The 21319-nt window shown below is 49.0% G+C and overlaps 1 protein-coding gene across 1 annotated transcript in view; it reads left to right on the forward strand.

The window, feature by feature from the left end:
* The window catches only part of Ksr2 (kinase suppressor of ras 2), a 313418-nt gene that overhangs the window by 220306 nt on the left and 71793 nt on the right, over positions 1–21319 (forward strand). The window contains exons 8-9 of the mRNA XM_051176529.1: positions 14835–14901; positions 19430–19555. Coding sequence (XP_051032486.1) covers positions 14835–14901; positions 19430–19555 — 193 coding nt within the window. The remainder of the gene's footprint in view (positions 1–14834; positions 14902–19429; positions 19556–21319) is intronic.

Raw genomic sequence — 21319 nt, forward strand, 5'->3', positions numbered from 1 at the left:
GAAACAGATTAAACCAGGTTCAAATCTTTTCTCTGCCACTTAGTAGCGGTGTGACCATGGGCATGTCACCTCACATTTCTGTCCTCACACATCTCTCTGTATATATCTGCACACATGTGTTAACTACCTACTCAGGTCCAGCAATTACAAAACAGACACATTTGACTGTATGCTAAAGATAGGGCTGGGCATGTGTCGATTGATAGGAAATATTCAATAAGTCTCTCTCTCTCTCTCTCTCTCTCTCTCTCTCTCTCTCTCTCTCTCTCTCTCTCAGGCCTGTTCAGGCATCTTGCCAAATGCCTCTCTGATGGCCTTACCTGCAAGCCTGGGCTGTGGGGAGGATTAATTATTTCCAGCCCCTGGGGATCATTTAGCTCCATGGTCTAAGGGTGGTTGGGACAGTAATTGGTGTATGTTAGCATTCTGAGCTGCTGCCCTCTGTGGTTTCTGACTCTCTGGTGGCCCCTCAGCTTTCTGACTCTGGGCTGCACAAGGGCAGGTGCTCAGGTCTGGCTCGGAGGCTGCCTGATCTCCCCAGCCCGCCTGCTACCTTGGAGACCCATCTTGACTGTATCAAGTCATGCTGTGTTCTGTGGGGGGAAATGACTCTCACAGCCTCACACCTGCAGTGTGGAGGCTTTGAAGTCAAGTAATTAGGTGGCAGGGACACAGCCAGGAGTCAGTGAGGCTGAACACTCCTCAAGCCTTTTCAATTTTCAGCACTAGAGGTGGGACCCAGAGGAGGCCATCCTCCCTGCCTTCTGTTCTAGGAGTAATGAGCAGAGCCTGAGACCCTGCCAAGGGCTGGGGGAGGAGGTAGGGGACAGGCCAGCCACATGGATCTGAGGCTCTGGAAGCCACCAACACTAAGTTTGGGTCCCATTTCTGCCTGGAGTCTTAAGAGGCCTGTAATCTTGGTTTTTTTCTCCTCTGAAGAGCAGGCATGCTATTAGTGCCCATGACTGGATGGCTGGGAGGAGTCATTAAAATGTCCTCAACTTACCCTGTTATCCAGAAACATTTCCCCACTGCCTCTCACTCCACCTTATGCAAAGTAGCTCCTGGCAACATGAAGGGGTGAGGTCAGAATTCAGACCAGTCTGGTTGGGGGACACTCATGACATCACTAATGTGCTCAGCTCTTCAACTGTAATAGTTGGGTATGGTATCTGGGTGTGTTTTTATCCCGACCACACATCTCTGCAGCTACAACAGAACAGGAGCCAGATGTGATATATTTGTTGTGCACGCCATGAGGTTAACAAAGTCCCTTGAGGAACTTTAGTTACAGGGATGCCTGCATGTATTTTCAGACAAAAAATGTGGACACCTCGAATGGGTTCATAGGAGAGTTGGTGAGGGCATGAACAGGCAATATGCAAACTCCATGGTCAAAGAGTTAGGAGAAGTCTCATAGCAGAGGAATGAGTCTGAGTGGAGCCAAAGGACAGGAATAAACAGTGGTAAATGACCTCTCAGAGAGGTGACCCTGAGAATGAGGAGGTCGGAGGTCACTTCTTAAAGAAGTGGGCATGGCCATTTCACTAGTCATTCAGCTAATATTTGCCAGTTGGATATTTCATATTTACGAGTTAAGAAGCCATTGCCTATAGTAGTGCTAGGCAGGAAGGGAGGGGAGGGAAATAGGAAGGGCCATGATAAGGGGCTACATACAGTTCTAAGTCAGGGGCTCTGGGAATTGCAAGCTCTCTTCTTACCCGGTTCTTGTGTATCATCGCCTGTTCAGAAATGCATACAGCATGTGTATGTGTAAGACATGATCAGAAGCCTAGGCTTTAGGGCAGACATGTGTATGACCCCTGAAGCCACCACCAGCTGGTCACGTGATCACTTCTGTGCCTCCATTTCTTTTTCCTTACCGCGGGCTCGCAACGCCTACTCAGTAGATGGTTAGAGCTGACTGCCGGCTCAACAGGATCTAGAATCTCTAGGATTCACACCTGTGGGAGTGTCTGTGAGGGGGTTTCTAGATCAGATGGGTTGAGGTGGAAAGGTCCACTCTATTTGTGGGACGCACCATCCCATGGCCTGGGGTCCTGGACGGAATAAAAAGGAGAAAGCGAGCTGAGCGCCAGCATCCATCTCTCTCTGCTTCCTGACTGTGGATCCACAGGACCATCCTCATCACACTCCTGCTACCCAAGCATGCTGGGCCGTCCCCTTGAAATGTGAGCCACAGTAAACCCTTCTCCCTTTAAGTTGCTTGTGTCAGGCGGGTATTTTGTCACAGCAGCGGAAGAAGTCACTACTAAAACAGTTAAAAAAGAAACAGATAAACAAGGTAATTGCCCACCAGAGTTCTTGTTTCTCCAGTACCTGGCCCATTATGAGTGCTAATTAATGAGAGCCAACACCATTACCAGCTTGACAGATGAACATTGGGATATCCCTCCACCCAGGAAGCCAGAAACTTCTCCCTCATGCCCAACCCCTCTCCCCACTCTGTAGCTCTCCTGTTAAGTGCCTACTTCCTCCGGAATTATCATCAGCTGTCTTGTTGGGAGTCTGAATAGATTAATGAGCTAATGGGAAATTAAGGCTCCGAAAGCAATTTCCAGTTATCTAAATCGAGGCGTTCTCATCTGATCGGTCCAGGAGTGTGGAAGGGGGCTCTGCGTGCAGAGTGGTCGGGTGTCAGCTCTCTCCCGCATTGTTTCATGAGTGTGGGTGCAGCTGCCGGAGCTTGCTGGCACGGGAATGCTGATGGGTTTCCTGGCTTTTGGTTCCCTGTTGTCCGTGTTCCACCCTCCTCACCTTCCCTGGGGGGTCTGAAACTCTGAGGTCTCATTTACTGGAAACCTCTCTAGCCTCTCCTCCCCATCCCCCTTTGAAAAGCCACTGTGTAGCTCAGACCAGCTAAGAACTCAGCTATGTAGCCCAGGCTGGCCTCAAGCTTATGATCATCCTCCTGCCTCAGGTTCCCAGTGCTAGGGTTACAGATGTGTGCCACCACACCTGGCTTCATCTGATTTCTTGTAGGCCGACAGTAATTTACACAATAGTGTTTTGAGTGGTGTTTGTGGTAGAAAAAGAGAATTGAAGCTGACAGGCTTATTTTCTGTCTGATATACTACCGCATATTGAGATAGGAACGTCTGGGGCTGGAGAGATGGCTCAGTGGTTCAGAGTGCTTGCTGCTCCTTCAGAGGACGTGAGTTCAAGTCTCAACATCTGAAATCAGGCTGCTCACAACTCCCTGTAACTCCAGCTCCAGGAGATATGATGCCCTCTTGTGGCCTCTGAGGGACCTGCACTCATGTGCACACACACACACACACACACACACACACACACACACACAGAGCCATGCACATACAGATACACAAGTGATGTTTTTAAAGGATACATTATCTCAAGTCACCAGTAGAGAGATAACATTTAAACAAACCCTGCTTGTTCTAACTGCCTCAACCTCTCTTCCACACCATGCTTTAACTTGCGTTGTGTCACCCAGCTCTTAACTGTGTGGTGATTCTGTATGACCCCCCCCCCGCCACTCCTTCAAGAAAACATCTGTCTATGTGGCCACATGGGAGATGCATCATTGCCACTGGTTTAGGGAAACAGGTTTGCATGATAAATCACCTACTTCTAACCAAAGGTCTTGCAGCCCACACTATCCAGTTGCAGCATGTCAGGACAACCATGTACCCAGCACAACCATGGACCCATTAACCAACCCTCTGGGATAAGTGATGTGATTCCCACCTTAATGCTTTAGGATGAATTGTGAGATTTTTTTCAACCCCATTATTGCAGTGATTATAGCTGATATAGCCTGGGATTTTCCCTGTTTAAGACAAAGTCCCAAATGCTTGAACAAACTCCTTGGTCAGCCCTAAGTTAGACGCCTTGTCACAGAGGCAAGCTGTTACTAGCCAAGGCATTAATGTGTCCCAGTTGTGAAACCTCTGATCAGTTCTCTAGTAGGGGAAGCAGCAGCCTCAGGGGACACTTGCCTTGAGTACGGCAAGTAGCCTGCCTTTCCTGGGACCTTAGAATGCCCACCCTGTCTGAGTCCCCCACCTGCCTGTGGCTGCTCAGGCTGACGCTGAGTTCTTCCCACACTGGGACTCACTCATTTGCACGTAGGTGAGGCGCCTGGCCCTTTTCTGGTTTTGGCTGCATTACAGGGTCCGTTCACTGCACTTTCCACCTCCCCTTGCCCTGTGCAGTCTCCTTACCCGTGCTTTTGCATCTTGGTTTACAAAATGGCTGTAGCCACAGGCGATAGGAAAAGTGCAAAGTGAAGGCAGCCAGGTTGATGCAGGGGCCAACGGATTGACCCTTACCGAAGTGGAGACCCCTGGGCAGCACAGCTTCTGCAGCTGCGGTGGAGCTCCTGGAGCCCCAGAGGCTGCCCAGGAGGCAGGATGTTGGCAGGATGTAATTGTGAGCATGCGGTTTTGGAGATCGCCTGCCTGAAGCCCGGACTCGCTTTTCCACGAATAGAAACACTTCACTTCTAGCAGAAAAACCGTTCTTGGAATTAATCATCTCTTATGTGTACCAGTTTTTTTATTATAGGGGAAAAGTTGAATACTATTATGGTTATATGTAAGAAAGACACTCGCATAATTATAGACACTGAGGTGGGAATCCGGTAAGGTCATGGTCACAACAGTGGCGTCAATGGTGAGATGGTGATGATGGTGGTGAAGACAGTGGCAATAATTCTGCTCATGGTGGTGGTGAGGATGGTGGTGGTGAGGATGGTGGTGTTGATGATGCTTATGGTGATTGGGAAGATGGTGATGATTATGGTAATAGTGGTAGTGGTAATGGTATTGATGATGATGACTATGGTAATTGTGAGGATGATGTTGTTTATGGAGATTGTGAAGGTGATGATGATGGTGGCAATGATTGGGGGTAATAGTGGTGATAATGATAGTGATGTTGACGGCGCTGGTAAGGATGATGGTGAAGATGATGACACTTATGGTGATGGTCAAGATGGTGGTGGTGATGATTATGGCAATAGTGATGATAATTATGGGGATGGTGGTGGTAAGGATGATGATGGTATTGATGGTATTGGTGATGGTGAGGTCTATATTAGTCACCAAAGCCTCATCACATTGTAGGCATTTTGCTGAACACTTTAGCAGTGTGGTTCCAATTCATCCATGTAACAAACTTGGAAGGCAGGTGGGGACTACTATCATTCCCATGTTACAGACAAAAAAAGTGAGGCCTCAGAAGTCTCACATGGTGGGCATGTCTGTCACTCAGACACAGACCTTCATTCAGCGTAATCATGTTGTGGGGGCAAAGAGCTGGCTACACAGAGATGACAGCAGCAGCTGCTGCCCCCTGCTCTGCTTCCCTTTGAACTATGCAGAGCAGGGTGTGAGAATCTGAGCTCAGCCCTAACTCTGGACCAAAGCTTTCCCCTCTGCCTCTCTGGCCTGCCACACTCTCCCTGAGCTGTCCTTCCTGGAAGCGGAAGATGCCCGATGGCCCTTTGGGTTGCAATGGGCACTACCTGTGCCAGGGAGCCAGAGTGTGTCTGGGGTGAGTTTTTTGTCTTCCTGGGAACAGGCTTGACTGTCCCAGGGTCAGGATCAAAACTTAAGCTCAGGTGAGGTCAAGGTGTTGAAGTACTAAGGATATGAGGGAGAATGGAAAAGGAGATGGGCAGGCTTTCCAGTGCCACGCAGGGAACCTAAATCATATTCTATAGGTATAGGGGAGCTCCGGGAGGGTTCAGAGATCTGTGACACATTCAGATAAATATCCAGGAAGCCTCAAGTCAGGGAACCTGATGTCAAGTTGGAGTCTATCCAAGAACCATCTACACTCAGAATAGCTGAACCCCACTCCAGAGGCGCCCAGGAAGAAATGTTTCCTTTCTACTCTCTCCCCCATTGATATTGTTTACAAGAAATCCACTTGGAAAGGTGATTGAATATGCAAGAAAGGGAAAGATAAGCAATTTAGTTTAACTGGGTTTGGTGGGAACAGAGCCTTGCTCAGGCAGAAAATACAGCAGAAATGTTTCCATATGTGGGTTCTTCTGCCTTGTCCCAAGACTCAGGCATGAAGACCCAGGACTAACACACAGAGGAATGCTTGATGGAATTGATGGGATTGGCCAGACACTGGGATGGCTGCCCCCAAAAAGGCAGCAGGTGGGACCCTGACAGCTCTGCCCCATGTGCCCACAGTGGCCCACTTATAGAGCATTGTCTGACCAGCTGGAAATGGCCATCATTTTCCCAATCAGATCACCCATCACTGTCTGTAGACAAGCAGCTAGTGTGCCAATCTTATCAGTGGACCCCTAGCTGAAGAGTGAGCTGCCCCCCCCAGGGTGTCTGTTGGGATCCAGGACCTGTCTCAGCACTGAGATAAGTAGAGACTCTTAACTGGGAGCCTCTAATTATATAGTGCCCTCTTCCAACAGAAAGTAGGGTCAGGGGACTATGCTGGATAAACTTCTGTTCAAATCCCGACCTCATCACTTCCTGATTGTGCTATCTCAGCCCAGTGCAAACCTCAGAATCTTCTGCTGTCAGGCGAGGAGAGTCGTGCCTCCTGTCTTGCAGGTCTCAGAACTAAGGATAGGAGCACAGAAGTGCAGAGGATAGAGAGTTGGTACAGGGTAGGCCTTCAGGAAGGGGTAGCCACTCTCTTCCCTGTTTTATATGGTAGCAACAATAATCATTGCTACTTGGCTGGGAGACTTTTCCTGGCTGGAAAGATGGGCTGGCCAGAGAGTCCTCACATGAACATAGGAGTGGAGGGGCATGGGTTTTCCTTGGCCAGGGCATGACCCAGGGTTCTCCCTGTGCATGCTGGTAGTGGACACTGGTCATCCAGGGCCCACTGGATGCCAGGGCAGCTGGCAATGGCAGCCTTCCTTCCATGGCTAACTTACCAGCTCACCTTACTGGCACAATCAAGCTTGCCTCTTAAATGATCCTCTTGCCCTGGAATCTGAGTTTGTCCCTGGCCATAGAAATGGTATCCCAAATAAGACAAGAGGATACTTAAGGAGGTTCTAAATATTGGCATTGCCTTGTGTTTCTTCAGTCATTAGTACTTAATTAATTTTGGCTGGGGGGTTCCCTTTACAAGGAGAAAGGGGAGGGCATAAGGACCCAAATGGCTCCTCAGAGGCTGAGAAGAGGGTGGGCTTCAGACCCAGATGAGGGCAGGAGGTGCCTAGAGTGACAAGTCAGGGAAATCCCCAGACACCAGGGAAAAGTTCTAGGTATATAAAAGTGACCCAGTGACTCGCGGGGCAAAGAGATGGCTCAGGCAGTAAAATGCTCCCCACAAAAACATGAGGACTTGGATTGATCTCTAACACACACACACACACAAGCCAGGTATGGTGGTCTATCTGCGGTGTTTCAGGTATGGTAGTCCAGATAGGGTGGTTCAGGTGTGGTGGTCCAGGTGTGATGGTCCAGATGGGGTGGTCCAGATGTGGTGGTTCAGGTGTTGTGGTCCAGGTGTGATGGTTCATGTGTGGTAGTCCAGGTGTGGTGGTCCAGGTGTGTACAGGTGTGGTGGTCCAGGTGTGGTGGTCCAGGTATGGTGGTCAGGTGTGGTGGTCCAGGTGTGGTGGTCCAGGTGTGGTGGTCCAGGTGTGGTGGTTTAGGTGTGGTTGTCCAGGGGTGGTGGTCCAGATGTGGTATTCAGGTGTGGTGGTTCAGGTGTGGTGGTCCAGATGGGGTGGTCCAGATGTGGTGTTCAGGTGTGGTGGTTCAAATGTGGTGGTCCAGGTGTGGTGATTCAGGTGTGATGGTTCAGGTGTGGTGGTCCAGGTGTGGTGGTCCAGGTGTGGTGTTCAGGTGTGGTATTCAGGTGTGGTGGTTCAGGTGTGGTGGTCCAGATGGGGTGGTCCAGATGTGGTGTTCAGGTGTGGTGGTTCAAATGTGGTGGTCCAGGTGTGGTGTTCAGGTGTGGTGGTCCAGGTGTGGTGGTCCAGATGTGGTGTTCATGTGTGGTGGTCCAGGTGTGGTGGTTCAGGTGTGGTGGTCCAGGTGTGGTGTTCAGGTGTGGTCCAGGTGTGGTGTTCAGGTGTGGTGGTCCAGGTGTGGTGGTCTAAGTGTGGTGGTCCAAGTGTGGTGGTTCAGGCAGGTGTGATGGTCCAGGTGTGGTGGTTCAGGTGTGGTAGTTCAGGTGTGGTGTTCAGGTTTGGTGGTCCAGGTGTGGTGTTCAGGTGTGGTGGTTCAGGTGTGGTGTTCAGGTTTGGTGGTCCAGGTGTGGTGTTCGGGTGTGGTGGTTCAGGTGTGGTGGTTCAGGTGTGGTGGTTCAGGTGTTGTGTTCAGGTTTGGTGGTTCAGGTGTGGTGGTTCAGGTGTGGTGGTTCAGGTGTGGTGTTCAGGTGTGGTGGTCCAGGTATGGTGTTCAGGTGTGGTGTCTAGGTGTGATGGTCCAGGTGTGGTGTTCAGGTGGATGGTACAGGTGTGGTGGTCCAGCTCTGGTAATCATTCTTGTGGTCCCAGTACCAGGGAGATGGAGACAAGATGATACCTAAGGCTTGCTGGCTAGTTAGCCTACACTACTCAGCAAACCCCCAGATTGCACTAAGACATAATGTCTCAGAGAACAAGTTGGATGACTCAAAGAATGGTACCCAAAGTTGACCCCAGACCTCCAAGTATACATCTATTATTGTGAACACCCCATACATACATGTGAACATACACATAAACACACATGCATATGCATTCGCATAAACATGTGCCCATATACAAACACACACACACACACACACACACACACACACACACACACACACATGCGCGTGCACGCGCGCGCGCAGATTTGAGCTTCACAGCCAGTCTGACCTGAGTAAGCATCAGCTCTCTGCCTTTTTTGACTATGTGACTATGTGCCTGAGCAGGGTCACACAGACTCCAGGAACACATTGTGTCTGTGCAAACACCCTTTGAGTCTGCACAGAGGGCCATTCTGCCCTCTAGAAGCTTGGCATCTTGGAAAGGAATTATGTAAAACTTCCTTTGAAGATGGCTAACTTTCTTTAATTCTAAGCCTTAACAGGTTAAACTTCAGTTATGAGGAAAAGTTATTTGTTAGAACCTTTCATCCCCCAAAAGAGCTACAGGCTAAATGAGACATTATCTCCATCTCCAAATCCGAGTCAGCCTGATCATGTGACCCTCCCTACCTGGGCCGCTGAGGTAGGCACGGCTTTCTCTGCCTGCCTAGGCTATAGAGTGAGTCGCAAGCCAGCTCTGGCAACTTAGTGAGACCCCATGTTAACAAATGAGTGAAAGATAAAAGTAGGTAGAGGGCTGGGAACACGGCTCAACTGCGCAGGCCTAGAAGACGAGGAGGGAATGCAGGGGAAGCTGCATGCAGGGGAAGCTGCATGCAGGGGAAGCTGCATGCAGGGGAAGCTGCAGCTGCCTTCAGTGAAGGAGCCTTGGCCCCTTACCCTCTCTCTCACCATCTTCCCACCTGGTGCCCATTGCCCACAGCCCAGGTCACTCCTTTGACTGTCCTGGGGCTTCTTGCCAAGTCACCAAGCTAAATCACTAGCCATTTCCCAGTGGGCGAATGCCCCCGCCCAAGCCTTTCAGTCTCATTTTGACTCCCTGGAACCCCTCCCTCGCTTGAGCCACTGTTTCCAGAAAGGCCTTGGTAGGCTCTTGACACAGGAGACTGATCGTCCTCTCCCTGACTGCTCATCAGCCTGAGATTGCCTAAAGGAAGACTCCACATAAACCATGGGATGGGGCATGGGGAGGACCCAGGGACAGCATAATGACACCTTAGAGCTCTTCCCTCCAAGAGAGAATGGGGGAGGGGAAGGGTAGACTTATGACCCTTTAGCGGTGTGCGTTCTCTCCCCTCCCCCAGCCCCAGGGAGTGGTCTCACAACCCAGAGAAAGGTGCACAGGCATCGCCCACTTCCAGAGGCAAGGCACGAGGGGAGAGTGGCAGATGGGTCACAGAGGCCGTGAGGAAGGCTCTGGCCTGGGGTCAGGGTTGAACCCAGGGTCTCCCACTGTGCTCTGTGCAGGAAGCTCAAGGGGAAGCAGAGAGGCAGGCAGGAGTGATTGTGGTCCTACTGCATGGCCAGCCCTTGCCCTTGCAAACCAGCCAGGTAAGTATCTGGTCTTGAATCAGGAAGACCTGTGTTTTAACAACTGATGTACCCTCTGTGAGGTTCTGTGCCAGGCATTTATTCCAGAGGCCTCAGTTTCCTTGTCTGTAACATGGGGACAGTGGTAGAGGACCTTTTAGGTAATATATAAAATGCAGGATGAGTCACAAACCCTGACGCGATCGTTACTTATTGGACTCATGTATCAGAATGTCACATCATGAGTTGTTGATATACATGATTATCATGCATGATAGTCATGTTTAAATAATAATAATAGTGCAGGTTAGGGACAGCTGACTTTGATAATTGGGAACCTTCATAAAGAACAGACAGAGCTTAACTCAGGAGGAAAAGAGAAGCTGAAAGGTACAGATGACTGGCAGACTCACAAACCATAACCCTCAAAGCAGCAAGAGCCGGCACTCAGGGATGCGATGGCTTAATTGTCAAATTGACTGATTCAGAATCATCCTGAAAACACCTCTGGATGTGTTCTCTGTGAATATTTCCTGAAAGGTTTAACCACAGTGGGAAGACCCACTCTGAACGTGAGCAGCACCATGCCAGGGGCTGGGGTTCTGGACTGAAGACAAAGGAGAAATCCCAGCATTCATCTCTCTGTTTCCTGACCATGGGTGCCACATGACAGCCCTTGCAGGCTCCTTACCTCCATGTCTTCCACACTGGGATGGAGTATGCTCTCAGAACTGAGCCGGTGTAAACTCCCTCCCTTAAGTCACCTTCGTCAGGTATTTAGTCCTTCAAGGTGGAGGGTGACTAACGCAGGAATGGATCACAGCGCATGAGGTGGTGCTCTGGGTGCCATACTTGGCCCCCTCAGTTTCATCAAGAGCCCTAAGCAGTAGCAATGAGAGACTGAGGCTCAGCCAGGGTCAGAGAGCTAGTGAGGAGCAGAGGCCTGGGCTCAGCTCTTATGTGCTATGCCTCCCGACTTCCCATCCTGGGAGACAAAAATGTGGGCCAAAATGCTCTTCTTGGAGACATATCTAGGTTGCTACTGGTCTTCTCAAGCTAATTTGATTTCCACTACTGTGACTTGGCTCTTTCTCTGGGGAGACCCTCAGACTCTCCTACCTTGGGGAAGGGTCTGTGTTCTAGTGTTGGCTCAAACCCCGATGATCCCACAGGTTTTGAGTTAAGCTGGAAATAGTGTACACCAGGCACCAGGCACCTACAGCAAACAAGCAGATGAAGTCCTGTACTTGAGGGGAGAGATAGCTCCCCTCAATGCAGGCTTGGGACAACATCTAAAACAAGACAGGGCCATGACATGCAGAGTGACAGGGACTTCACACTCATGTGAGCACCAAGAGGGGCAACCCCCGAGTTGATCTCTGTGAGCCCCAGTTGAGCCAAACTGGAGAAACGATGGGCGCAGCTTCTGCAGCTGCAGCGGAGTTCCTGGAGGCCTGGGAGGCTGCCCAGCAGGCAGGATGTTGGCAGGATATAATTATGAGCATGCGTTTTGGAGATCACCCACTTGAAGCCTGGACTCGCTTTTCCACGAATAGAAACACTTCGCTTCTTGCAAAAACCATCCTGGGAATTAATCGTCCCTCGTGTACATCTTCTCACTATTACACGTAAATTGTTGGGTCTGATTATCCTGATACTAGAGCGGTGATCATAATTATCCCAGAAGCTGAAGTGGGAATTGAATATGGTGGTGATATGATGGGAGGGGGTGGGGGATGATTGTGGAGATGGCAGGGATCATGGATGTTGGTGGGCATGATGATGGTGATGATTATGGTGATGATGATGGTGATGATGATGGAGATGATGGCGATAATGACAGTGGTAAAGGTGGTGGTGATGATGTCAAGGCAATAGTAATTGTGGTGATGATGGTGGTGATGGTGGTGATGGTGGTGGTGGTGGTGATGGTGGCGATGGTGATGATGATGGTGGTGGTGGTGATGGTGGTTATGATGGTGATGGTGGTGATAGCTATGGTGATGGTGATGATGCTGGTGATATCACATACTGAAAGTCACCACACTACAGGTATTTTGTGTAACACTTTACAAGCATGGCATCATTTAACCCTTACAAAGTAGTGGAACCCAGAATGTATTCCAGGCTGATGTCTTTGCAAATTCGCAAAGATTCCAGCCTTCTGGAGAGCTGGGCTTATATGTGTTCTCCACCACACCTGTCCTTATTACTGTCTTTATGGCTGAAGTGTATTGTGTCCTTTTGGCAGTGGAAGGAAGGGGTGACTTAAGGGTGGAAGGATTTATGTGGACTCACAGTGTCTGTGGTTCATTCAATAGGGCAAGGAGACATGGTGAAAGCACACAGAGCGGCATGTTCGTGTAACAAGAAGCAGGAAGTAGAAACACATTCCGGACCAGGGCAGGCATGACCTTCCACGCCCACCCTTAGTGACCACCCCCCTGTTAAAGGCCCCACAGCCTTCAAACTAGTACCCCCAGGTGGGGGCTAAATACTCAAAACATGAGCCTCTGGGGACACATCAGACTCTAACCATAGTAGTACGTTTATTTAAAGATGAAAACTCCTCTTTACTGTGAATGGAAAAACAATACCTTCGCCATTCACAAAGGACGATCCGAAAACATAAATTAGATGGAAGAAACCAGTGATGAGACCCCTACCCCAATGTCTGTTGTCCGTCTGCATCTGGGACTGGGTGAGCATTTGAAGATACCCTTTCCCCATGTATGGTCAGATGGAAAAGGAGAGCTCTGCCTCTCGATTGTTTGGAGCCACCCAGGTCCTTCCTAGCTTGTCTTCTGTGTGCTCTAGGCCCCAGGTCTAAAGTCTTCATTTCAGAGATGAATACAGCGCCTCTCTCAGAGCCAGGAAAGATGGTGGGGGTGGGGTGGGAAACTTGTACTACAAAGTGGACCTGTGGTTCCCCTGTGCCATACACATCTGGGTCACTTCAGGGCTTGTCCCAGTCTAGCCTCAGAGATGCCACCTCTGCAGAGAATCCCAGAGAAGTTTCCAGAATACACTGATGTTCCTGGGCGGAACCTGTGCTCTGACCTGTGCCTAGGAGTTTTAACCTTATATGGAGACAGACATTCAGAGTTTTGGAGAGAAGAAACATACTCTAACCTCTGTGTCCTAAGATGCTGGGAGCCTGAGGGAAGTCACCTGACAAATAACTGTTGGAAGCTTGACTGGGGTGCACAAAATGTTGAGGAATGCCAGAGAGGATCTGTATGGAGTTTATGCAGTATCTTGCAGGGGGCATCCATCCTTCTGCATTAAATGTAGTTGCTGCAATAACTTGGGGGGTGGGGGAGGGGCGGTATTATCCTTGGGCAGTCCCGCAATGTGGTGGGAAAGCAAGGCTGACTCCTGAGGTTTGTCTGGAAGAAATTCACTTGTATCCAACACTCTTGAGTGCTTGCTAATGACCTCATCCTCAAGGTAAGCCTGAGAACTTCAGGCTTTGGTCTAGACCTATGGGACAATGACTTAGGGGTTTGTTCAGGGCATGCCAGTTCATGCTCAACTTCCCAACCTAGAAAGTGGAAATGACAATAATAGCTATTTCTTCCGGTTGTAAGACTCAGATGGAACAGTGTATGGAAAATGTTTGGGAGAGAGGCTGGTGAGTGACCCTTTGAGTAGTTGGTAATGCTGATTAAGATGGGAGTGCTGTTTTTGGTGATGATGGTGGTGGTGGTGGTGAATATAGACCACTGTCCTAAGCACATTTCAGTGCACGAAGTTAACACAGATATTGTTGAAAACAATTTCTGCTTACTCTTGGGCCACCTAGGGTGGGAATGGGGGAGTTGCGCTGGAACCATCTCTCCAGAGTTAGCCATCTGGGTTGTCAGGGATCAGCTTTTTCGTTAGCTGCCTCCACTTGTCTCTATCCATAGTGCCTGGAGTTGTTCAGACCACTGGACATCTTATTTGTCCATCTATTTATTCCTTCACTTACTCATTCATTCATTCATTCATCCATTTCCATTTATCCTCTGTCCCTCCCTCCATTTGTCCATCTGTAAGTTTGTACATCCAGTTGTCCATCCACCTATGCACATATTCATCTACTCCCTCTATTATTTAACCATCCATCCATCTGTTCACCCACCTCACCCACCCATTAGTTCATGCACAGTCCTTCCATTCACCAGCCATCCATCCCCTTACCAGCTCATCCCTGTCTGTCTCCCTATATTTATAGCCTTCCACTCATCCATTCAGCTCATCTATCCACTCTATCCATGTACTCATTCTATTTCTCCATCCATTCATCCATCCATCTACCCGTACCCACCCATCCACCTACCTATCCATCTGTCCATCAAGCCCTTCAGTTAATACATCCAACTTCTGATGGGAGATATCATTCTGTATATGTTTCTCATACTGGTTAATGAATAAAGCACTGTTGGTCAGTAGGAAAGGAAGATAGGAGGGACTAGAAGACAAGGAGGTAAGAGGAAGTAGGAAGGAGGAGTCAAGATGGAGTCTGAAGAAAGCAGAATGCCGGCTAGCTCCCCGGTAAGAGAAATACATAGATCAGCAGAAATGGGTTAATACTTAAGACAGAGCTAGCCGATAAAAAACAAGTAACGGGCCAACATAATTATATCAAATACAGAGTCTCAGTGTGTTAATTGGGGCTGGCACGGCGGCGGGACAAGACCAGGCGGCGGGCGGAAAAACTGTACTCCTTACAAACTTCCTTTTTCTCTGTCTTTCAGGTTAAAGTGCCACAACAAATGCACCAAAGAAGCCCCACCTTGTCATCTCCTGATCATCCATCGAGGAGGTAAGTATTTAATCCTTGTTACTCTGTAGTGGCTCAAGAGCTCTTGCGTCCAACACAGCCTCCCACCCATGACTCCAGATATCTCACAATCCCTGGGTCCCCGCCCACCCAGTTTCTTCTTCATTAGTTATACTGTCTTCCTTCCTGCTGTCTTCCTCCCCCGTTTTGCACTTCTGTTACCCTACTGGCTCCTCCCTTTGTCTCTGGTCCCAATTCTCACTCCCTGCTTCCTTTCCACTCCATTGCTTTTCCTTCACACTCAAAAAAAAAAAAAAAAAAAAAAAAAAAAGGATGCTGGCTGGGGCTTTTCCATTGTGTGATCCAGGCTCACTCAGTTGGTCTTACAGAAGTGGCCTTGGGGAGGAGTCTGGTGTAGCAGGCTTTCTTTTGGGTCACCAGCCAGCTCCCAAATCATGACACAGACAATATTAGTTACGAATGCTTGGCCTTAGTTCAGGCTTGTTTCTTGCTAACTCTTTTAAATTTACCTGTTTCTCTTCATCTGTGTTTTGTCTCAGGGCTTTTTACCTTTCTTTCATTCTGTATACCCTGCTCCATTGTCTGGCTGGCTGGTGGCTGCCTGGATAGCCCTGGAGCGGCATCTTCTCTTTTTCCTCCATTTTCTTCCTTCCCTCTTCCTCCTCTCCCTCCTCTGCCTCCTCTGCCTTCTCTCTCTCTCTCTCTCTCTCTCTGTCTCTTACTTATTTTTTTCTGTCTGCCAGCCCCACCTATCCATCTACTGCCTAGCTATTGGCCATTTCAACTTTTTATTAGATCAATCAGGTGCCTTAGGCAGGCAAAGCAATACATCTTTATCTTGTTATAGTAATATTCTGCAACATAAACAAATTTAACACATGTTTACACAGCTAAAGTGATGTTCCACAACAGGAAGAGTTACTTTAGGCCATCTGTGCCCCATGTTTTGGGGTCCTGAGAGTATCTGGGCCAACTTGACCAAGTTGACAGCCTTTCACAGTACGCAACCAGACCCAGTCATCTGGGAGGGGAAAATGTTGCACCGCCTGCCACGGACTCGGTAGGAGACAATTCTTTGTAAAGTCTCATAGCCCAGCTTGCAAAATAATTCCATAATTTCTTGTCCTATGGATTCATTATTTCCAGCTCCCCCATGATCCATCCCCGGGGCAATCTCTTAAGTCTGTGCTGTTGGATAAGTAGCTATTAGGCACATCTGACTACTTAACTTGAGATTAATGAGAGTGAACTAAAAACACAAGACTCAGTCTCACCAGTCCTACTTCAGGGCTCAGGAGTCAAATGTGGCAGTTGCATTAGATGGTGACAAAGAGATATGGCAATTTCGTCACTGCAGAGACCTCTCCTGATGATACTGTTGCATGTTGTGGGATCAAAGCCTGCTCCTAAGATGCTGGTCCATATAGATGTTCAGATGCTCCTAAGATGCTGGTCCATGTAAATGTCCCCATGTTACAGCCCAAAGAGCTCAGGCCATAAGCTTCCAGCTGCCCTCCCTCTCTCTCTGGGGATAGGTAATTAATAAGCATCTGTGTTGTGGGGTGTTTTTTCCAATTTATGGTCCTATCCTGTATTGGTTCCCCCATTCCTGTCATGTAGGCTCTCCCAGACTAAACTGCCATGATAAGGACTTTCTTGCCAACCCCTTGAAATAAAAGTCAGGTACTTTTCTTTGTTTGGGAATTGCTCTGAAGGTCCCTGCTCTGTTCCCATCCCCACCCTACCATCCTGCCTGTGGAGCCATCTATGTCTCTTTTCCCTTAAGCATGCTTGCTTTCCTATTCTCTCTCTCTCTCTCTCTCTCTCTCTCTCTCTCTCTCTCTCTCTCTCTCTCTCTCTCTCTGCAATGTTTTTTACTCATTCTTTGAGAGTCTCACACAATGTCTTTTGAACATATTCACCTCCCCCAGCTCCTTCCATCACTACCCTCTGCACCCTCCCATCCGTCCCCACCCAACTTGGAGATTTTTTTTTACTCTTTTCCCCATTGAGTACAGTTGACTCAGCTAGTCTCGGCATTGGAGCCTGTCCTTATGTGAGGTCAGTCTACCAGGGGTCCCATCATTAAAGAAATGAACTTCTTCCTGGCTTTTCGAGGGAAGCCTGTACTTGTATTTCAGGCCTGATCATGTTGTCTGTTCAGTGCTTACTCAAGGCCTGATCATGACTCCCCTGGTTGCAGGACATCCCCTCCCAGGAAAGCTCACCCCTACAGGGTAACTCCTTTCTTAAGGCACTGCACCTGCACTTCTCTGCTCTGGCTAACAAAAGTGTGGCCCAGGCATGTGTGAAATTCCTGGCCCCGCCCCAGAAATGCCCAATCAGAACCTGCCCTTTGGAATTGGATCTGGTTGGGGTTCCTGTGTACTTCAAAGCCAGGAAGCATTATTCATGAACAAGAGCTCTACAGACTCACACACTGATAGGGGCCAAGCAAGCATCCTGAATGAGAAAAACTTGGCAGATTGGAAAGTCCAGGCGGGTACTGTCCAGAGCAGGTGGGCACTACAGCAACTAGGCAGGCAGATGCTTTGTGGCCTGCCTTTGTGACGCCTCAAACAGAAGCCTGTATAGTTCTATGTGCCTTAGATTTTTTGCAGAGTGTTGGTGACTGGCTGGCTGGAGGTTGGATGGAACCTCAGACCTCCCAGAGAGCACAGAGACTTGTTAAGCCAAGGCTGAACCTTCCCACCCCACCCTTCCAAATCTCCCCCTGGCATTGCTAAGCTCAGACTTGGCCTTGGCGTATCTACCCAGTTTAAGAATGAACCTACAAGAAGCTTCAGGCAAGAAGTGAGTTTTTCCCCTGAAGCAGGCCCAAAGCTGTCACGGGCAGTTGGTTTTTGATGTTTTGCCCATTTTGGGTCTCCATGAAGAGAGGAGGGTAGTAATAGCATTTTGTTGTTATCTCTCTTCCGTTTTGCACCTCATGGTCTTAATACCCCTTGAATGGCTACTTTGAACCCTGAGTTCACACAGCTCCTGAGCCCCTGTCTGAGGTTAGCATCACTGGGGAATTTGCCTCCCACCAAATCTTGCTCTATAGGGTCTGGAGGGTAACTCCCCGAGGAAGACAAGACCCAGACTGCAGGAAGGAGGGCCTCCCTCCTCCCAGCCACCTTCAAGGTCAAGATCCCTGGGCTCCAGGAGGGCTTGTGCCTTACAAGTAAACCAAAGAGAACTTTCCTGAAGAAGTCCACTGGCTCCTTGCATTTCCCCCACCTCCCTGTTGGTGGGAAGTTGAAAATAGAGTCCGTTTCCATGGTAATGGCAGCTCAGGCTAAGCAGAGAAATTAAATCCCTGGGTCAATGCAAAGCTTGAATTTCCCCCACCTCCCGGGCGGGGGGGGGGGAGAGGAGGGGAAAAAACCCAAAACCACAACTAACAAGGCAAGGTGGTAGGCAGGCAAACCTGAACTTGAGCGGCTCACTGCCATCTCACACTTTTTTCCATGAGTGACAGAAATAACGAGAGACAGGCTCTCGAGGATGGAGCTCTCGTCCCCACTGGGAAGCAGTTGCTCAGCATCGCTTGCTTGTGTACCCAGCTTTGGCTCTGGGTACAATACCCAGGGGAAAGGCTGAAGGGGCCGAGCCATTACTGCAGGGATCTGTAGTTATTTGGGACACGCGTGGTCCAGTGTGTGACAGTTTTTGTTGTCCTGATAAACTTCATACGTAACGAAAGGAAAGGACAGGTGTCCATCATGGCTTGTATGTGAATTGTAGGTGTCGCTGGAATCGGGGATTGCTCTTATCGCAAGTGAAAGTCAAGGCTGAAGTGAAAGCAACTGTGAAAACAAAACAAAACACACACACAAAAAACTAAAGATGGCTGCTCCTTGTCTCTAGTGTCAAAAACCATGTGTAAGGCAATACATAATCAAAAAACAAACGAACAAACAAAAGACAAAAAAAAAAAAAGAGAGATGTCTGAAAAATCTTGTGTAGGTGTTGGGGTGATGGCTCAGTTGGTAAATTAGTCCCTGCCATGCAAGTATAAGAACCTGAGTTTAGGTCCCCAGAAGTCATGTCAAATGTTAGGATGGCAGCACACCCCAATGCTGGGGGTGGGAGCCTAGACAGGCCCACTCTTGAAGCTCATTGGTTAGCCAGCCTAGACCAGACTATGAGCTTCAGGTTGAGCGGCAGACCCCATCTCAAAAAATAAAGGTAGATCAGCGATGGACTTGCTGTCAACCTCAGCTCACCATATTCACACCCATGGGCACACCCACCCCAGTGACACATCTACAGTGACAAGTACATAAGTTAATACACCCAGAGAGAGAGAGAGAGAGAGAGAGAGAGAGAGAGAGAGAGAGAGAGAGAGAGAGAGACTACGTAAATAATACAAAGAACATAAACTCCACAGAGGTCACCCAGAACATTTGTCATGGTGATGCATGGCTATCATTTCTGGTGTCACCAGTAGGTTTCAAAATGGGATGTGAGCTTGGCTCTCCTGACATGACAAAAGCCAACGAGATGCTTAGACTCTCTCTCTTCACTGTTTTTACCCCTACGGACCCAGCAAGGTTAGTGCGAACGGAGTCGGTCCCCTGTGACATCAACAACCCTGTCCGGAAGCCAGCACGATACTCAGATCTGCATATAAGCCAGACGCTCCCCAAAACCAACAAAATCAACAAGGTAAGGTGTGGCTTTTCTGGGGCTAGTGGTGGGGGACAGACAACAGTGGCAGATGGCGTGTGGGAAGGAGAAGGGGATCGAGCTGGGGCGTGGCACTCACAGTCATGGATGCTCCTGATTCTGGGTGGTTTGTGTGTGTTAAAGCTCTCAGGGCTGAGGGGAAGCATCCTGTGATCAGTTGAAGAGCTACTCAGGGCAGGATACGTCTAGTTTAGAAATAGGTCCATGGAAATGAGAAAAGACGCGTATGGGGAGGACAGAGCATTGGGATGGGAGGAGGCAAGGAAAAGGAGTTTCTGTGGAACTTCAGATCCTGGCCGCTCTGCCTGGGTTTGCTCCCCATCTGCCAGAGCAGCTGTGTACACGGTGGTGGGTGTTATGAACATCTGTTGAACTAAAGGATGGTGATCTTCTGGTGGGGACTTGGATGGATGGGTAGATGTCATTTGGGGCTCCGGGCAACAGCCAAATCCATTTCTCCCCTCTGGCAGATGGCCAACTAGCGGCCCTCTGTAAGCCTTTCTGTCTGGCATGATTACTCTATGTTGGCTTTGGTCTACTGATGGACTGTGCTGATATTGTCCCAGAGACAATTCTAACCCCACGGAGTAAGCCAAGTTCTCATATGCCAAGAGGTGGGTTCTCAGGCCCCAAAGCCTCCATGTATTATGTTGAAGGTGGATAAAGCATGGTGTCTGCTCAGAGATGGGGGAAGGAACAGATCTGTATGCAAATGCCAGATGAACATCTAGGTGACTGTTGACTTGCTTCCCTGCATTGGCTGTTGAGAAGACCCCCCCCTCGTTTCCCCATCTACCACTCCCAATAGCCAGAGTGGCCTCGATGAATGTTATCCAAAGGCTGTCGTCATTCTGCTTAAAACTCACCTGCTGGTTTTCTGATGGTTTCTGGAAGCAAATCTAATTTGCATTTATTTATTTATATATGTATTTTCCTGCCTCTCTCTCTCTGTGTGTGTGTGTGTGTGTGTGTGTGTTCATGGCTTTGCATATTTGTGGGCACTTGTGTGAGGATGCATGTACACATATGTGATGAGTATACACATGGAGGTTCAAGGTTGACATCAAGGACTTCCTTGATGGCCCTGGTACCTTATTCTTTGAAGAGTAATGCACGGCTTGAGGATGGGGTTACTATTGCTACCCAGTTTGGTCTAGGGATTCCCATGTTTGTCCCTTGAAGCTGAGATTACAGGCAGACTCCACTGCTAACCCAGCACTTATGTGGGTTCTGGGGATCCTAAATCTGGTCCTCTTGCTTGTACTGCCAACGCTTTAACCACTAAGCTATCCTCCTGATCCAAATGTGTATATATGTATTTCTGAGACAGGGTCACACTGTACAGCTCAGGCTGGTCATGAATTTGAGATCCTCCTGCCTCAGCCTCTTGGTGTGTGTCCCCACATCCAGATCAAGTCACGTTGTTTAGAGCTGTGTCATTTGGTCCTGCCCTCTGTGTCTGACCTCCCATGGTCCCCTCCAAAGCCCTGTCTATTTCCACTTTTCCTGCAGCAAGTGGCCATCATTTTTTATTGCAGTCACTTTCCGGCTCCTTGTCATATTATGCCAGTGTTTGAAAGAGCCTGTGTTCTAGGGTCAGGGCAAACTGGCAGCCAGCCTTGTTGGCTGTGAAACTATAAACAAGTGACTTAATCCCTCTGGCCTGAAGGCTTCCTCTGTATAAAATGGATGTTCCAGTTGCCTACTGCTATACAACAAACCGTCCCCAAATTAGCAGTGTAA

The sequence above is a fragment of the Phodopus roborovskii genome, unplaced genomic scaffold (assembly GCF_943737965.1).
Source record: "Phodopus roborovskii unplaced genomic scaffold, PHOROB, whole genome shotgun sequence".
Lineage (NCBI taxonomy): Eukaryota > Metazoa > Chordata > Mammalia > Rodentia > Cricetidae > Phodopus > Phodopus roborovskii.